The sequence below is a fragment of the Drosophila santomea genome, chromosome 2R, assembly GCF_016746245.2.
Source record: "Drosophila santomea strain STO CAGO 1482 chromosome 2R, Prin_Dsan_1.1, whole genome shotgun sequence".
Classification (NCBI taxonomy): Eukaryota; Metazoa; Arthropoda; class Insecta; order Diptera; family Drosophilidae; genus Drosophila; species Drosophila santomea.
This window is the reverse complement of record NC_053017.2, coordinates 18,083,081-18,099,480: the sequence shown is the minus strand read 5'-3', so window position 1 is coordinate 18,099,480 and position 16,400 is coordinate 18,083,081. Positions and strand designations below refer to the sequence as shown.

The 16,400-nt window shown below is 40.1% G+C and overlaps 3 protein-coding genes across 4 annotated transcripts in view; 1 reads left to right on the top strand and 2 right to left on the bottom strand.

Annotated features, from left to right (window-relative positions):
- Positions 1-16,400, top strand: part of LOC120446043 (exostosin-1) — a 60,969-nt gene that overhangs the window by 15,939 nt on the left and 28,630 nt on the right. For both annotated transcript variants that reach the window (XR_005615805.1, XM_039626816.1), the window contains exon 2: positions 9,840-9,992. Coding sequence is in view for 1 of the 2 variants with exons in the window: in XM_039626816.1 (XP_039482750.1) it covers positions 9,840-9,992 (153 nt within the window). In the remaining variant the exon portion in view is untranslated. The remainder of the gene's footprint in view (positions 1-9,839; positions 9,993-16,400) is intronic.
- Positions 1,402-3,230, bottom strand: LOC120444739. The gene is made up of 3 exons (XM_039624665.1): positions 3,216-3,230; positions 3,036-3,109; positions 1,402-2,759 (listed from the first exon to the last, which is right to left on the bottom strand). Exons 1-3 carry the CDS (start codon positions 3,228-3,230, stop codon positions 1,421-1,423), a joined length of 1,428 nt encoding a protein of 475 aa, XP_039480599.1. The 3' UTR covers positions 1,402-1,420.
- Positions 10,637-11,219, bottom strand: LOC120446049. The gene is made up of 2 exons (XM_039626825.1): positions 10,922-11,219; positions 10,637-10,862 (listed from the first exon to the last, which is right to left on the bottom strand). The coding sequence occupies exons 1-2, from the start codon at positions 11,184-11,186 to the stop codon at positions 10,648-10,650; spliced, it is 480 nt and encodes a 159-aa protein (XP_039482759.1). The 5' UTR covers positions 11,187-11,219; the 3' UTR covers positions 10,637-10,647.

Below are 16,400 nucleotides of genomic sequence, written 5' to 3'. Positions count from 1 at the left end.
CGGGTTGTTTGATTAAAATAATTTTAATGACTTCTAAGAGATTTATTTTTCTTGCATGCTTAAATAAATGAATATATTATTAATTATATTTATTTTTTATATATAATACAATTTTTATAGATATCTAAGCATGCAAAGGTATTAGCAAATTTACCGGGGTCTTTAAAATTTAGAACTTTATCTAACTAATTTTGGACCCAATTCATTTCTGGATGGTCGGTAATCTAGAATTTCCTTATCTTATTTTCATTGCATAGTTGGCTATCGGCAATTCCAATCTGTAGGCTCCCCAGTTTTCCGGCATTTCCCTGCGTTTTCCCCTTGCCAGTTAAGTCGACATGACGTTTCATTTAAAGTTTATCGCGTTTTCCCTTTTCCCTCCATCCCCATCCCCATTCTCATTCCACTTTCCTGGGGTTTTACTGGGCATTCTGAGTTTTTTAATTCAGTTGCAGTTTGTTGTTGGCGCTGCTTTAGTTGATTAAAAACCGCACTCAAAGTGGAAATGCGCTTTTCTTTGTTCGTCCCTCCATCTGGATATCTGGCTATCTCTCTCCTTTGCTCTATACCCGCCTCTGTCGCACAGTGTGTCTTATGGCTTTTGTTCTGGAATTTATAGCAGGTTTAACCCACTTCGCCGCAATGCTCTCGATTTCAGAGCCCAAGGCTGTCGGCCATGTAAACTTTTTAAATTAGTTGTCAAATGCAAGCTGCTAAGCGGAATGCGATAACACTTTCACATATACATACGCACACACAAACATCCAAGGGAAAATCGCTAACTGGCATTAATTAAAAGTCAAAATATTTCCAGAGTTTTATGTTCGTTGCGGCATGCTGCATATTATTGCGTGTCATGAGTGCATTGACTCTGTGCCGCGAATGAAATGCAATCCACTGGGAAATTGTTAGTTTAGCTTACTTTTACTTTGCGAAACTTAAATCTTAGATAAGCCAATTAAACAGAGTTCAAGTGTGGTTAATAGATAAGTCCACACAGAGGAAATCAATCTTAACATGTGAGTATTTTTGTATTTAAAGTTTTTTAGAAATATCTTTAAAACACTTTTAGAGTCACCACTTGAGATATTCACTTGAGTTATTCAAATAACAAAGTCAAGGTTTAATTTTAAATAATGTTTTCCTAGTATATTTTGTAAACTTGTAACAAATTGTGTTTCTTCTAAGCTAGTTTTAAATATACATAACTTGTTACAATTTTGACTTGTACATATTTGTACTGAATAAAATGTTTGCATTGACATAAATTAAATTAAAGCCAAAAGGGTCACTCTCATTGTAGAGGGGGAAGTTTCGTACATGTGTCACAAAAAACTACTGAATTTATTTAAAATTCATGTAGCCAAATTGCAGCCTTTGGCTCTTTGGTGACTGCTACCCGGTGACTTTGCCCGCCTCCTCAGGCTTCATCGTAGTTGGGTTTGTCGCCAAACTTGATTGATCCACGTTGACGGATATTGTCGCGCGTCTGGCGCTTGTATTGGCCCCTTGGCGCCTTGGCCACAGGTTGCTCGAATGCCACCGCACTGGGTCCAATGGGACTGGCCAGCTGGAAGCCGCTGTGGGCCACCTCCGCTGGCCACTTCTCGCCATGCATGGCATCCACGAGGGCGGCCTCCAGCTCCTCCTCCTCCAGCTGCTGCTTGTGCTGGTGTTTCTGGTGGCGCTGCTGATCCTGGAGGCGAGCCCTCAAACTGCTCATCGCAAAGGATGGCGGTGTGGTCCTGCCCTCCGAGCTGTCCTCGCTCTCGCGGATCAGATAGGCCTCCTTGTTGTGGTGTTTCCGGGGTCTGCGGGTGGTGGTGGCCTCTCGTTCGCGGTATTTCTTCAGGAACGAGGCGGGATAGTTGGGTGCCTCTGTTGTGGTTGTGCTGGTACTCGTGGTACTGGACGGAGTTCGATGTCTGGGCCTCGGAGCATGCTGTACCGGTGGTGGAGACCTGAACGTCATTCCCTGACTGGGCACAAAACCACTCTCCATGGAGGCCACTGTTTCGACCGTTTCCACCTCGCCGCTAGCTTCGCCTGTATGTTCGGTGACCTCGTATCGGTGACCCATTTGCTTGGCCACCTCGTTCTCCGCCTCGTCATCCTCTTCCCTTTCGTACTCGTAGCTCACAAGCTTCTCGGGTTTTGGCAACATCTCATGATCCCCACTGGATATGTCCGTGTGCAAATGGGTCAGGGGTTGTGGTTTTAAAGTCACGAAAGTTGAAGGTGTTTCACCCGCCTTGTACACGGGTTTCCAGCTCTGGTACTCCATAATCTTGCCAGAGATGACCTCGTTGGAGGAACCGCCTCGTGGACGCTTCTTAAAGTACTTATCCATTATGGCCTCATCGCTGGTCATCGGTGCCTTGCCCTCGGCTATGAGTTCTTGCTCCTTTTCCAACTGTCTCATCCGATGATCTTTATGGATTCCGTGGGAGATCATCACCGAGGACTCAGTAATAGTGGGTTTGGGTAAGGGTCTCCTCAGCTTAATCACTTTCTTTGGCGACGGTCTCATCTTGATGATCTTCATCGGCTTGTTAGTTTGTGGATTGCGAATAATGTACTTTACTCGCGTCATTTCTGTTGGCAGTAAATCCATGTTGACTTTCTGTCCATATCCCGCCGTGCTCGGCATGAGATCCGTGAGCATCGACTTCATCGCCCGTGCTCCGTTGAACATCCTTCCCAGCACGCCACCCATCACCGAGTTATTCATCTCTTGCCACATAAAACGACGCTGAATTCTGCGGGAAAAGTGAAAGCACAAGTAGCAAATATCATTCGATTCGATTTATTATCATTTATTCGATTCGATGTGAGAAAGGATAAGTTGTTAGTTAACAGTTTTTTAATGAGGTGTTGCACTAAACCACGGATTAAAAGTTGCATTTTTATGTTCAAATAATAGTTTGAGGAACAATCACTTTTATATTTAAATTTTCAACTTTGCCAATTGTTAACACCGATATTATTGTATAACGCTTTCTTTATTGGGCAATCTTGTTATAAGACAAACTAACCTGTGATCCTCTGCCTGCTGTTCGGCTCTGATCAAAATCAGTTCCAGCAGCAAAAACATCCAAATCCAGTTGATCTACGCGAGTTGAAGTAAACCAAATCCGACCGGATGCAAATCAGGTGACAGAGACAATTAGCTGATGTGTTACACTTCCTCGGCAATCCATTTCTGGCTTACTTACGCAATGCTTCCTCATGTTGGCCAATAAACTTCGATATTCCCACCGCGCAATTTAAATATTTCAGCAACTGTTGAATGCAGATTTTCGAATTTAAGAGCTCGTAGTTTCGTGGCTGCTGGCGAATTTCAACTGTCGGCGCCTGCGCGCAAAGCACTTGCTTTTATATATTACATGGTAGTTGCCACTTGGTTGTGGCAAGTTGCTTGTTGCTAGTTGATGGTTGCAAGTTGCAGTTGCTCCAATTATTATTGCAGCTAGTTGGCTTTGAGCTTGGCATTGGCATTTTCATTTTCACTTTCGTGGGGAACAATGGGCTTTTGACTGATAGGCTGGCCGCCTTTCGTTGAGCAATTAGTTCCATTACTTTTCGGTATCTTTAGTGCCTGTGGTTTTGTCTGGCTGCTTCGTTTTCCTTCCTTTATTTTGCCTTGTTTTTTACATTTATACATACATATATATATATATATATATATGTATTTCTGCACTATCCCCTTGGCTTCTACTCTGCATTGCTGCTTTCGGTTTCCGTGTGCATTTTCTTGCTGCTTGATTTCGCCTGCATTTTGCAGCTGCCTACCGGGTGGCGTGAAGGTTTTGAATAAGTTTTAAATTTTTCTTAAATTTCATCAAAAGCTTCGATTTGCACCAGGCACCATTGCAACTGTTCCATTATTACTTAATACTTATTAATGAGCGTATTCAGCACTGCTTCGATGCCTGCACTTTAATTTATCGACGCCAGGCATTGGCTTAAAATATATTGCATCCTCATCAACGTCCTCATGCGATATATGTATAATCATCATCAATGCGCCATCTGTGGGCCGAAACGTGCCAAACGATTCGGTTCGGTAAATGACTTTGTGGCGTGTGTGCACTCTGTTGCCCATCACCATAATAATGATGGCCATGGTAATGCTGTTGATGATTGTTGAGATATTTTTTTGTTTGATCAAAGTACTTCACTCGAACACATATATCTGCACCAGATGGCGCCACTTCAAAGTCAAATGCCTCATTATCAAGAGATTTGTGTCAACTGCAAAAATATTTATAAAATGTCTCTTTTGTCGAATTTAAGTGGTCATGGGAGAATAGTTTTGCTGTTCTCAAATTTACTTACGTAATAAACACTGTTAAACAAAACGCTTATTAACGCTTAAACGTTTTCGTATATCTTCATACTAAGTATCGATATCTCTGGATTTAAATTTAAGATTGTCATTCATGAAAAAAAAACTTTTGCATTAAAGCAAACATGCCTTAATGTAAAGTAAATCATGTTTGCAGTCAAATTAAATAAAACGGGTATTTATTTAAAGGCACTGCAGTCCTACAATTACACACACTTGAAATAGATTAAGTAGTTTATTACGTTTTGATATGATTTGATAGCATTTAAACGCTGGCAATACTTCAATCAACGGCAAATCTTCTCTGAAGGCCTGTGTACAATTAAATAGCTTAAGACTTTGCTCTAACAAAGACGTCTACAATGTTCAATTAAACAATGTGTTATCTGCGCTCTAACTAGGCTCGTTATTATATTACTAGTCTTCAATAAATGTAAGTAAGCCCAATTGCATTTGTGCACAAATTAAACATCTGTTAAATAGGTCGAGGGGGAGACGTTAATACGTCTATATTACCGCCCATGCACATCAATTGAATTTGCTTAACTCTTTGGTTGGCGCACAATACGCATACGCAATGTTGGCCGAACTGAAGCCTTGTTCAAAACGCGCTCCACGCCTCTGTCAGTCAATAATGTATTTAAAATGCCATTTGTGTAAATGGATTATGTAATCGATGCAACATCAACGTTGTTGCACTACCAGCTAATGCAATATGCCCCCTGTCTTCTACCCAAGAACATTGTACATGCTCCACATGCACACGCATATATGGACATATTTGTGTTATTGCTGCCTAGCCTGACTTCACTGATAATGCTAGCTTACAGCCGGAATCCTGAACTCCTTGTCGTTGTGGTCGTCCTTGCATAAAAGCAAATTGATGCCCTAAGCCAAATATAAACACAATAAAACCAAACAAGCCACAACAACAATGAACCAACACGCACGTACACACCGAGAAATTTTTATATTTCGAACTCCTTTTATCTTACTAATGCAGCAAATCTAATGCTTAATCATAAAATCGCATTATGCGGTCATATCAATTTTACATTATTATGGACATATTTATTTCAATATTAAATGGTAATTAATCAAATCCTTTAATAGATGCAAATTATACGACAAGTTTCGCATGCATTTCGCTCAGTGCAGTCGATTGCCTGAAGGGAATATGAGTTTGCAAGGGAAAGCTGGATGGTACTGCCTGTATCCTGTATCAGTTTGGCGAAGCATAAGGCGAGACCTAACTGCAAATTGTATGAGCTCGAATTTCGCCTCGATGCCACAGATTTTTGCATCTCGCCCCCTCGTCTTGTATCTAAACCGTTGATACCATTCGCATTTTGGGTCCTGGCGTAGCCAAAAGGATAACAAAAGCATTGTTTGGTGCAATAACTTTGACGAGCCCTGGAAACAGGCCGTAGAAACGGACCCTGATTGATACGGATCGATGGTCGCCTACATTAGACATCTAATAGTGGACAAAAGAGGCAGCAGCAGTGATTTACAAATTACGTACATGGACTGACGTTGATGCAGTTCACCGAAAAAGGGTTGGGAAAATTAAATGGGTGGAGTGAACGTAAGCAAGATGGAAAACGCATTCAAAATTGCTTTAAAAATACTTCCACTTTTACAACAGTTTGAAACTTTGCTTTCATCTTAAAGTTTGCCTTAAAAATAAATTGATTTTCATGTCCTGACCGTTTTCTGTTTTTGTTTTTCTCGTGTAAACCAATTTGTTGATATTGACGCTGCTGCTGCTGCTGCCGCTGCACTTAAAATTATATTTACGTTTATTTCGTAAAAATAAAGGAGTAAAAATGCATTTACCTGTCGTTCGCTGGTCGAAGTCCCTTCAACCTTTCGCCCATTTCTCGCATAATTCTGGAGTCTCGACAGTATACCTGATGTCCTGCTCTTGGTTGCCTGCACAGATTTAAAGCCAGGAGCGTTTCTCTTGTTCCGTTTTTATATTTTATACAGTTTTTTTTTTTTGGTTTTGCCTCTGAAACTCTGCTCTCGTTGCAGTTTTGCGACACCATTTTATGCTCGAAACACAAAAGAAAGAAGGAGCCGGAGATATTGCGCATACGCCACGTTTTCTTAGCCCACCATCCATGGATTGTGAGCTCATGTGAATGTGACGGGGCCATCACAAAAGCTTTGAAGTTGCATAGATAAGCTTCGGCTGGAGCAAATGCTGCATAACCCCGGGCGATTTGGCCGCGAAGGCGACAACTCGCAGGGGTCTTCAATGGGGAGAAAATGGAGAAAACATAAACTTATGTCATAAGCCATAGCCCCTTGGCAACGTACAAGGATCCCGTTCGCAGGCATTAACCCATGTAAGCCGAAGTGTGGCAGACAATGCCGGCGGCCCCACCAGATACTAGATATTCCAGATATATGTATATTCCCATTCTGTTCGCACACTAAAAGAAAAAGCAGGGCCCGCACACATTTTAAGCTTATTTAATGCGCGCATAAATTATTCAGAGTGGACAAACGGGCGGGGGGCGAAAAAAGCTCCGCGTCCTGGGCATACTCAATTATTTTAGATTATGTTTGGATTAGTGGTCAGGAGCCGGGCAGGACTCCACTAGGACCCGGTTCAATGGTCCCTTCGTCTGGTTATTGCACTTTATTGTCATTGGAGCCGCACTGGCGATGACAGCCCTCCAAATGGCTTTTGGTTCCTTTGCCCCGAACGGCTTTCCTTTTTCGGTTGTGGCCTGCAGTCCCCGGCCCAATCAATATTTAATTGACCCATTTCGGGGCATTCTTTTCGTATGAATGGGGCGCTTTTTCCCCGGTGAAAACCGTTTTATCAATTGCTGCGAATAAAGAGCGGCAGATTAAAGTTAAACCATAAGTCAATACGGTATGTGTATTATACTTTTATTTTATGCACATATTTTTCAGCTGTTGGGGAGTAATTGCCGTTTAAGCCATATGCTAAGTTTACAATTTATGTCCTGTTCAAAGGTTTCTTAATTCAGTTTTATTACTTTCTGCTTAAAGTAAAAAAAACGTAAAATTTAACAGAATTTCTGATTTAAGGTGTGCCAATTTTTCAGTAGGATCAAAGTAATGTTCTCAGATGGACCTTTTCCACCTCCAGATATGCGGATACAGAAGGCCAGTGCGCCATTTAGAGCATAAATTAGATTAGAACAGACCATAGCCGGTTCCTAATGGGCGTTGAAAGCATTTTTTCAGCCGCTATTGCCAGGCCATGTACTTAATTTATATTAATGTGGCCGACATCTTTCTCTGCCTCTGCGTTTTGTACATCTGCCAGCGTCCTAAATTAATTTACACGACGCACGACAGACTGAAAGGCCGTATCTGCAGAATCCCTGATGCCCCATAAAATCCTCATCCCTTGGCATTTTGTTTTACATTTTTTTCGGGACCTCAATTCACTTGCATGGCCATTGATTATGGTCTGTTGTTGTTGCTGCTGCAACGGCTGTCATATTCAATCGAATTTGTTATGGAAATAAATTGACAAATAAATTGTTGTATCTATTTATTCGTATCATTAGCGTGTTCCATGGCAACAAATTGGTTTTCAATTTGATTTCCAAATGAATTGATGGAATTTTAAAAGATTTTTCGGTTGCTTTTTCTGTAAAAAGGCCATTCTTTCTACAATTACTTGTTGTAACTGACTGTAATATGCATAACTTTAAAGGTTTACTAATATCAATCGATTTCGCCTTGTAAACATTTCAAACTGCTAACTAAATAAACGCTTGATATTAATTTGCTCGTTTTTAATACAGTTATTTACATTCATACAAATGGCATTTGATCGATAAGCTTTAAGCAAATAAATCTATTCCAATCGTACTGACCTCATTTTTTTCCTCACATTTATTGTGGTAGCTTGTGGTTTTCCCTGCCCATTGATGATGATACGCACACATTTTGTTTCATTTCGATTCTGGAGCCGTAACCTCAGAATTCGCCTGCGGCAGCGACACGCTGATTAAATCAAATAACTTATGGCTTAGCTGCCGCTTTTCCCTTTTCCTTTCCCTTCGTTCTTGGAGCACAGGACGCGAGGCAGGCGATTCCTTGCCTTCATCCACAAGGAGCAAGGATACTCCCGGTAGTCGGACAACGGAAATCAGCGCCGCCCAATCTGCTGTGTTGGCCGAGTTTGGTTTGGTTCGGTTCGGTTCGGTTTGGCTTGGTTTAGTTTAGTTTAGTTTAGTTTTTCTGTTTGGCTGGATGGTTTGGTGGTGCAGAGGTTCTTAGGGGCAGAGGTGAAGTGGAGCTACCGACGTGGCTCATTGTGTATGAAATTTGCTCAACTGCAAGCCAAGCAGAAGGAAATTGCACATACACACGTACACACAACCGCACAACCGCATAACCTTATCCTGCTCACTGGATTCTATTTGGGTTTTTTTTTTGTGTCTTTTTCGCCCAGAAGCTTCTTCTTTTCTGCTCGACTGCTGATGCGAAAGCTTCCTTAGAGCACTCAAAAAAAGTGTGAACCCATTACTAACAAACTATATAATTCCATTGCATCTATCCTGTTGCACAGCTTTTGTAGAATTTTAACAGAGATTGGCTGGCCATGTTACAAAATCGAAATCTATAGTTTATAGTATCTATTTAAATGATGAAACATGCCAAACTATTAAATAAAGTAAACATGAATTTATTGGAGAGTAATTTTTATAACAATCCGTTGTGTGTTAATATTTTTTCAAGTGCACAGCTGATGCTGCCATTTTGCTTAGCCATACACTTGAAAACTTTTAGTGTCCGTTGCCGAGTGTGTTTGTGTGGGTGCTCTCCTGTTTCTATTTGTGTGTGTGTGTGCGTGAGCCTTTTATTGTTAGTGTCGCTGTCGCAATGTTCATCTTTTGTTTCAATTGCTGCTCTGCTGACGGCCAGCTCAGATTTCAGTCCGTATCTAAACGGCATCATCCCATCCTGCCCGCCATGCGGTTGGTTTATTGCAATTGATTTTGACGCCGCTGTTTATGCCAACTGAAGAACAATCGGAGCAGTTTAATCCAACTGCCTTTGTGTTTGTGTTTGTGTAAGCATTTTCCGATTGCGATTGCCATGTAAGGCCACAACTTCAAACGCTCGAATAAAATCGGAGCTTAGGTGAATCGTCTGGGGAGCGTGGAATATGGAGGCAATCTCTGTTATTGTCGGCCATAAAGCATGCTTTCAATAGTGAGGAGCAAAGATTTGTAGGCAACTATAGGTATAAGTAAAAGAAAGCAATCTTCTTGTTAAATGCTTTCTAGCTGGAAAATATATTGCAGAAACTGTTACTCCTCTTAAAGAAATATTTTACACATTTAAATTTAGGTTTAACTATTTTCTATTTCTATTCCATACTGCGTACTAAACATGAACGTATGGGTATGCATTTAAGGAATTTATCGAATAGCTTTAAATGCCTTTAAACTTCAAGCACTAATAACATCCTGTCCCTTGATTTTTGCAGATACGTGCACGGCATTGGCTCAGAGACGCGCAACTCGCTCTTCCATTTGCACAACGGACGCGACATGGTCCTGGTCACCACCTGTCGCCACGGGAAGAGTTGGCGGGAGCTGCAGGATAATCGCTGCGACGAGGACAACCGGGAATACGACAGGTGAGTGGAGATGACGCCTTTCTTCTCCCAACCCCCCTAAAGTCGCTAAAGACGATGATTGTCGCTGGCGAAGTGGCCAGAAATTGTTTCTAGCTGTCATTGGGTCCGCAAGTAATTTGTTTAGCCTCCGCCATCGTGCTAATAGCAGCCACGCCCCATCCTTTTGTCCATTAACCGGAGTCTCGGCCCCGCCTTCTATACATTTCTTATACATCTAAATATATATATGTATGTATGTATCTTGTGGATGTGCGTGGTGATTAATGTGCTGAAATCCGACTTGACAAGCTCATTTAAATGGCACGACACTTGGGCCAAAGGCATTTGCAATGCCAATGGATTTCGTTTAGCGTCTGCGTCGAAAAATTTAAGGATGAGCCACCCAGGGCGGTGACTTTTCAATCATGGTCAGATGATTTGAAATGTTTCTCGGGCCAGACTTGGGTCCTTTACGTTGGCCAAATTAATGGTGCAAATGGAGTTATAGAAAAGGTTGTCAGGAATAAACTCATCACGTAAGAGTAGATTGTTAATGTGGTGGAAGTTTGGTAATAGCCAATGAAAGTTTGACCAAAGTTTATAAAACAAATGATAGAATAGCATATATAGAAAAGAAATAAAAATTTTATAACGAGACTTGAATGTGTATTGTCGATTAATTTATTTTAGTTATCTCAAGTTGCACTAAGTACAAGGTTATAACAAGCAGCCAACTATTGGTGGACTGTACTTTTCCGGATCCCCTTTCGTCCTTAACACAAGGACAAAATAGAGTGGCAGTGAAACACGTATCCCTATTTCGGTAATTTCTGTGTACTATTTGGCATCCAAGTTCAGGGGACCATACGATGACTTTCAGAAAGGTGCTCTCTTAGGTAGTACAGAAAATGCATTTGAAAAAGCATATATCTTACAAAATATTTGCATACCATCAATGCAACGAATTTTCAAACCCTTTGGAATGCATATATCCAAATCTACGGTACGTGGAGGCGTTGGCTTTTCATGGAAATGCTTCATTTTCTTCTTCGCGTGCTCGTTAAAACATTCAAATCCTGTTTCTTCAATTATACATTTAACTTGGTTGTCCTTCGAACAGTCTACACACATTGTGTTATTTATTGTCGTTAATTCTATTGAAGTCAGTAGCTTAAACAAACCAAGAAGTATAACAGCTTGGTACAACACTTTCATATTTTTTGAGTACTATTTATTTAACAAATCAAAAAAAAATTGACAAATAATCAAAGAAAAGCATGTTTAATTCGACAAATGCTTCGTTCTTACTAAAGTTTTTTGCCTATATTGCAAGTTATAGCATTGTGTCCTTATAGTTCAAATAATTGTTTTACTTGCTCTTTATTTATGATATTTCTTGCAGAGCCAATGAGTAAAAGTATTAAACCAATCGAATTGTGGGATAAAATTCAACTTTTTAGACTTTTTTGCTTCCTAGTCTAAATATCATGTTAGGAATGATTTGTGCATAAGCATTTTCTAGATAATGATGAAGGCATTCGATTATCGTTAGTCTTGTTGATCAGCGGTCTATATTTTAAAACCATAAAAAATCGTTTTTCTTAAAAAGGGGAAAACTGTCAACGCAACATTTTGCATTTTACCTTTAATTTAATGTAATTTTTCAGTTTTTCTGCGGCAGTTTGGCGGTAAGCCTTCCATTTTGCCCCCTTTTGTGTGTCCTCTTAGCCCTCACGTAATTTGACATGACTTATGCGACAAATCTGCTTCGGCGTCAAGCGTCAGCGATTTATGCTCCCCACTTTCACCGACCCCATAACCCCCAACCCACAACTCCCAACTCCCAACTCCCTGCACTGTTCTACATAATCAAGCAAATTGCTTTTCCACTCACATCATTTTTTATCAAGGGGCCTTCGTTGTCTGGAAACTTCGTTAATGCACCTGTCAGATATATCTTTCGATCTCCTCCTAGCTTTCTCTGCATCGCATGCCATGTGTTGGCTTCAACTAACATATATATGTACAAAAATGTATATATATTTAGAGAAAATTGCATAATACCCTTGAATAGCATCAGCGATTTTTTTGCACAAAATCTCTAAGAGCTCGTGAATGCGCCTGGGCGCCAAAGTTCTTTTGGGTGAGTTGAGCTTCTGTATTTTTGATGAGTTTTTCCCGGCATTAATATGCAAAATGCGCATTGTTGCTGTTGTCCGCTTTAATATACATAGTGATGATGGTAATAAAGACGGGGAACCGTCTAAATCTAAAGCCAGAAGTCGAAATCCATTCAATTTGACAATGACTTGGTAAAGTTTACTCGTTTGTCTGTTGGTCAACGGAGCATCAAATCTAGGGTATTGGGAAATCAATGAATTTTTCAATGAATTTTATACACATTTATGAGTAATAAAAATGTTTTGAATTTTTCAGTCAGCAGTGACGTCAATGCAGTAGCAAAACTTTCCATTTGCACAAAAATACAATTATTTATACAAGTTTTATTCTTTAATTTGTTTTTATGAATTCATAACAACTCATATCATACATAACTCGGCTAATTCATTAGAGCTCTTAGTTAATTGCTCAAACTCCCCAATTTAACACATAAAAGTATATATATGTAGGTATATATTAAATATACAGCCGTATACCGCAACACAAAATCCATTAAAAAGTTTGCTTATTACTTCAACTTTACCACAGCCTGTGACTTCGAAATAAACTTTTTCAACTGCATTCAAAAACCTTGAGCTGCTTTTAATGAAATTTTTTTTCTCGCTGACGTTTTGCGGTCTTTTTGGGCTTCCTTGGGGTTCTTTTGTTGCTGTTGTAATGAGCCTAAGGCGTCAATGGTTTTTTCCGTCGATGACGATGTCATGCACCACATGCATTACAGTCGCGGAAAACGAAGGACTTGGCCTGATGGGCCGGCGCAGATCAGGATAATGGTGATGATGATGGGTAGAAACAAGCCACATGACATTAAATCTATTTTTTCACTTCGTTGCTTCAGAGGCGAGGACAACGATTTTATCCAGTTTTTCAAACTTATTCGGTTCTGCGGTTGGCATACTTTTTATGAGTTTATAATGACAAAAAAAAAGCCATGTCCATCCATATATAATCAATATATTTACAAGCCATTCTTTTTATCCGTTTTAACTTTTTTATTAAATAAGTAACATAGTAGTGACATATTGAAAATGCTTATTGGTGTTCTATTATTTTATTCTCTCAGTGTATGGACATGCGGTCTTACTTGTTTGTCAGACTTTGCCTATTTTTGAAGTCAGCTGAAAGTAGCAACTGTGGCAAATAATGAGACGCCATGTAAATGTCCTTGGAAGTAAAACTTGTTCCTTATTTTCTTTTTGGTGTTTGTGCCTCTTGTTTTTTTTTTATTCGTTGCCGCTAACAGCAGACGCGACGAAATTACGTATACGCCACGTTGCTGCCTGGCCACGCCAACTGTTGCAGCCCCATGTAGCCACCCTGGTGCCTCAAGGTTGTCCCGAGGCAACTTTCAACTTTTTGTGGCCCTTTAATTTGAGCTTAACAATTTATAAAGTTCTTTTGGCTTGCAATTTTTCAATACGCAGTTTATTTGCCAGTGTGTTAATGTGCGTATGTGGTTGCTTATGAGTGTGTGCAACTTTACAAGGCAGCTTTTTGGGGAGTTCAAGGTCTCTGGGGAAACTCAATTTCAGTTAGGAATTTCCAAACGTTTACATTTACATATGGGAGTGGCACGAGGAGAAAGCTCCTCAGCAGGTGATTGGAAAATAAATGTAAAGTACATTTATGAATTCACTTGCAATAGCAGAACTTATTTGGTAGCTAGTTGCAAAGTTATTTTTCAAAAATATATAAAATATCTCAGTTTTATCTATGAATTATTTAAGGTATCATCTTTTACATCTTAGGCTAAGATGTTACTGCATCTTAAAGCCCTATTAAAATATAAAATAGAGAGTCTTTAAAACCTCTGCATTGAAATGTATTCTTAATTTATATGTAGATATTTACATGTCTATATGTACATATATATTTCAGGTTACACTACTGCTCCTTTTATCCGTTTTAAAATGAGAAATATAGAGTCTTAAGCGCATCCTCTTTGATCCCATTAAACTTAATTTGAAATGCTGCCATTCGTCGAACATGCAAACTAATTTAAACATATGAAAACGGAGAATCGCAACTCATTAAAGAACCCCAATGCCTGCCCTTGCCCCCACTTCATCTCCCCTCGGATCCGGCTTTATGCATTTTTCATAATGTAATTTCCCAAGTAATAAATTTTCATGCCAGCATCATCATTATCAACAACATGCAGGACGAAAGAAGGGCGAGTGAAAACTTCAGTTCGCTGCAAGGTGCACCTGCCATTGCACCTGTTCGAGGAGCTCTTCCTTCCCCCTACCCTCCCCGGTCCCCTCCTTCCACCGGTTGCCACTTTCCACGTTAATCTCAGATTTCCACATAAATCACTTTAAAAAGGCGACACACTTGCAGGCGCAAAAGCTGGAAAGCAGGAGGAACAGAAGGCGCCGGATCCTTGGCCAAGGAAGAACCAGTAGCCAGCGAACGCTGCTCAGTTCTGCAATGGCAATTTCTTTGAGTACTTTCTTCTATTTCCCCTTTGCTTTTACATATATATATGTGTGTAGGTGTATGTATGTGTGTGTGCCCCAAAAAACGTGCCAAGTAATTGCCGGCCATTGCTGTAATATCCTGGGCATAAGGACCTCCCAGGAGCCCTGAAAATAATAACCAGACTCTGCTCGGTGGTACTTTTAATTTCAGCGATGATATGCCGACGATTTACGTGAATATTCAATGAATTTTAGTTTCATTTTTAAAACAAACTTGGCATTTAGCTTTAGTACTTGAAAAATAAACATTCCTTAAAATAAGTTATTTATTTAGTTACAAAACCAATGTCTAGGCGACATGTTACTTTATCTCTGTACGCTCGTTTAGTTTTATTTTACCTTTACTTATGCTTACCGCCCGTTTCTAGTGTCTTTCGGTTTCTGTAATAATCGTAAATGCATTTGTTTTTTATGCATTTTTGCGGACACACCCCGAATGCAGTAGAAAGAAAGCATTTTCCTTTCGCTTCGCAACTCCCGCACGCATTTTGTGTGAACTGCATTCGCAATTGCACGGCGTCTTCATGCGGTTATGCTTCGGCTCCTTTCATTATGAGCCATTATCACAAGCTGGCGACAAGCGACTACCCCAATGGTCACACACAAAGCCAACGAAATGGCCAAGAGAATGGGTTGGCCAGAGGATGGGGGCCAGCAGCAAACAGCTTGGCCAAAAGGATGGGGGCTAAAACAGGGACGTCGGCGGTCTCTCGACAGCGCTTGATGCGAGCTTTGCACTTGCAACTAATGCGCCATGTTTAATGTTTCGCTGCCATCTTCACTTGCTTTTATGCGCGTGCAGAGCAAAAAAATGATTATGAAATATATAAAATTAATTCAAATATTTTGTACCCCACCTAAAGCAGTAGAATGACTCGCTAGCTTACGCGATGAATTAACAATTTTTAGTCAAGAACACTCGGAATTGTTTATTTTATTTGCAGAAACTACATTTTAATAATTCTAATTTAAGCTAAATAATTAGTTTTACACGAAAATAGCTGCATAAAAGGTGTAACCAGCTGTAATTAAGCACAATTTAATTTTTTACTCATTTCATTATTTGTAATAAAGGAATATCAATTCCTTTTTTTCTCTGTACTCATTTGCTAGCTGCTGCTGCTGCTCTGTTCCTTCTTATCAACTTTTTGCCACTGCTTCTACTGCTCTTTGGCCAAACAATGGCAACTTTTGCAGCTGCGTTTTTTACCCGGCGTTTCCCCTAATTTGATGCGTATGGGTGGATGACTTTTTTCATCTGCCTTTTTTTGTTCGATTTTTTGTTCTTTGCTCGCTGTCTGCTTTCTGGGGACTTGCCCCGCATTCGAAATGGTTTCCAAATTGTCTTTATTCTGAATGCTGTTTTTGAAAAATTTAATTTTCATTAAAATTCATCGTAGACTCGCACCACGTCTTTCGCTAAAACTTTTTGCCAACTTGGTACTCGGTCTTGACATTTTGCCCACTTCTTTTTGTTATAGTTGTATATTTTGTTACCCCTTAGCTCTGCTCGGCTTTTTATGATGGTTTTTTGCTGTTTTTAGGAGATTTTTAATTAATTTTGCATTCCGCTGCAGCTGACAGGCAGTTTCGTTTAGTTTACATTTGGCAATTAACTAAATGTTGCGCATACGCCACCGAGGCCAAGTTAGAAGAGCTCTTGGCAAAAAGCAGCAATGACGAGGCACAATCTGGAATACAAAAGAACGATACATAAGTGCTTGTCGAGAGGGAAAAAATTGCCCAAAAGAACTCGAGAACCGATATG

Coding starts and splice junctions, on each gene's coding strand:
- LOC120444739 (XM_039624665.1), bottom strand. Junction 2,760..3,035: donor CAGCAGGCAGAGGATCACAG/GTTAGTTTGTCT, acceptor CTTTTCCCGCAG/AATTCAGCGTCGTTTTATGT.
- LOC120446049 (XM_039626825.1), bottom strand. CDS start 11,186: ATGAAAGTGTTGTACCAAGCTGTTATACTTCTTGGTTTGTTTAAGCTA. Junction 10,863..10,921: donor GAAAATTCGTTGCATTGATG/GTATGCAAATAT, acceptor GTACTACCTAAG/AGAGCACCTTTCTGAAAGTC.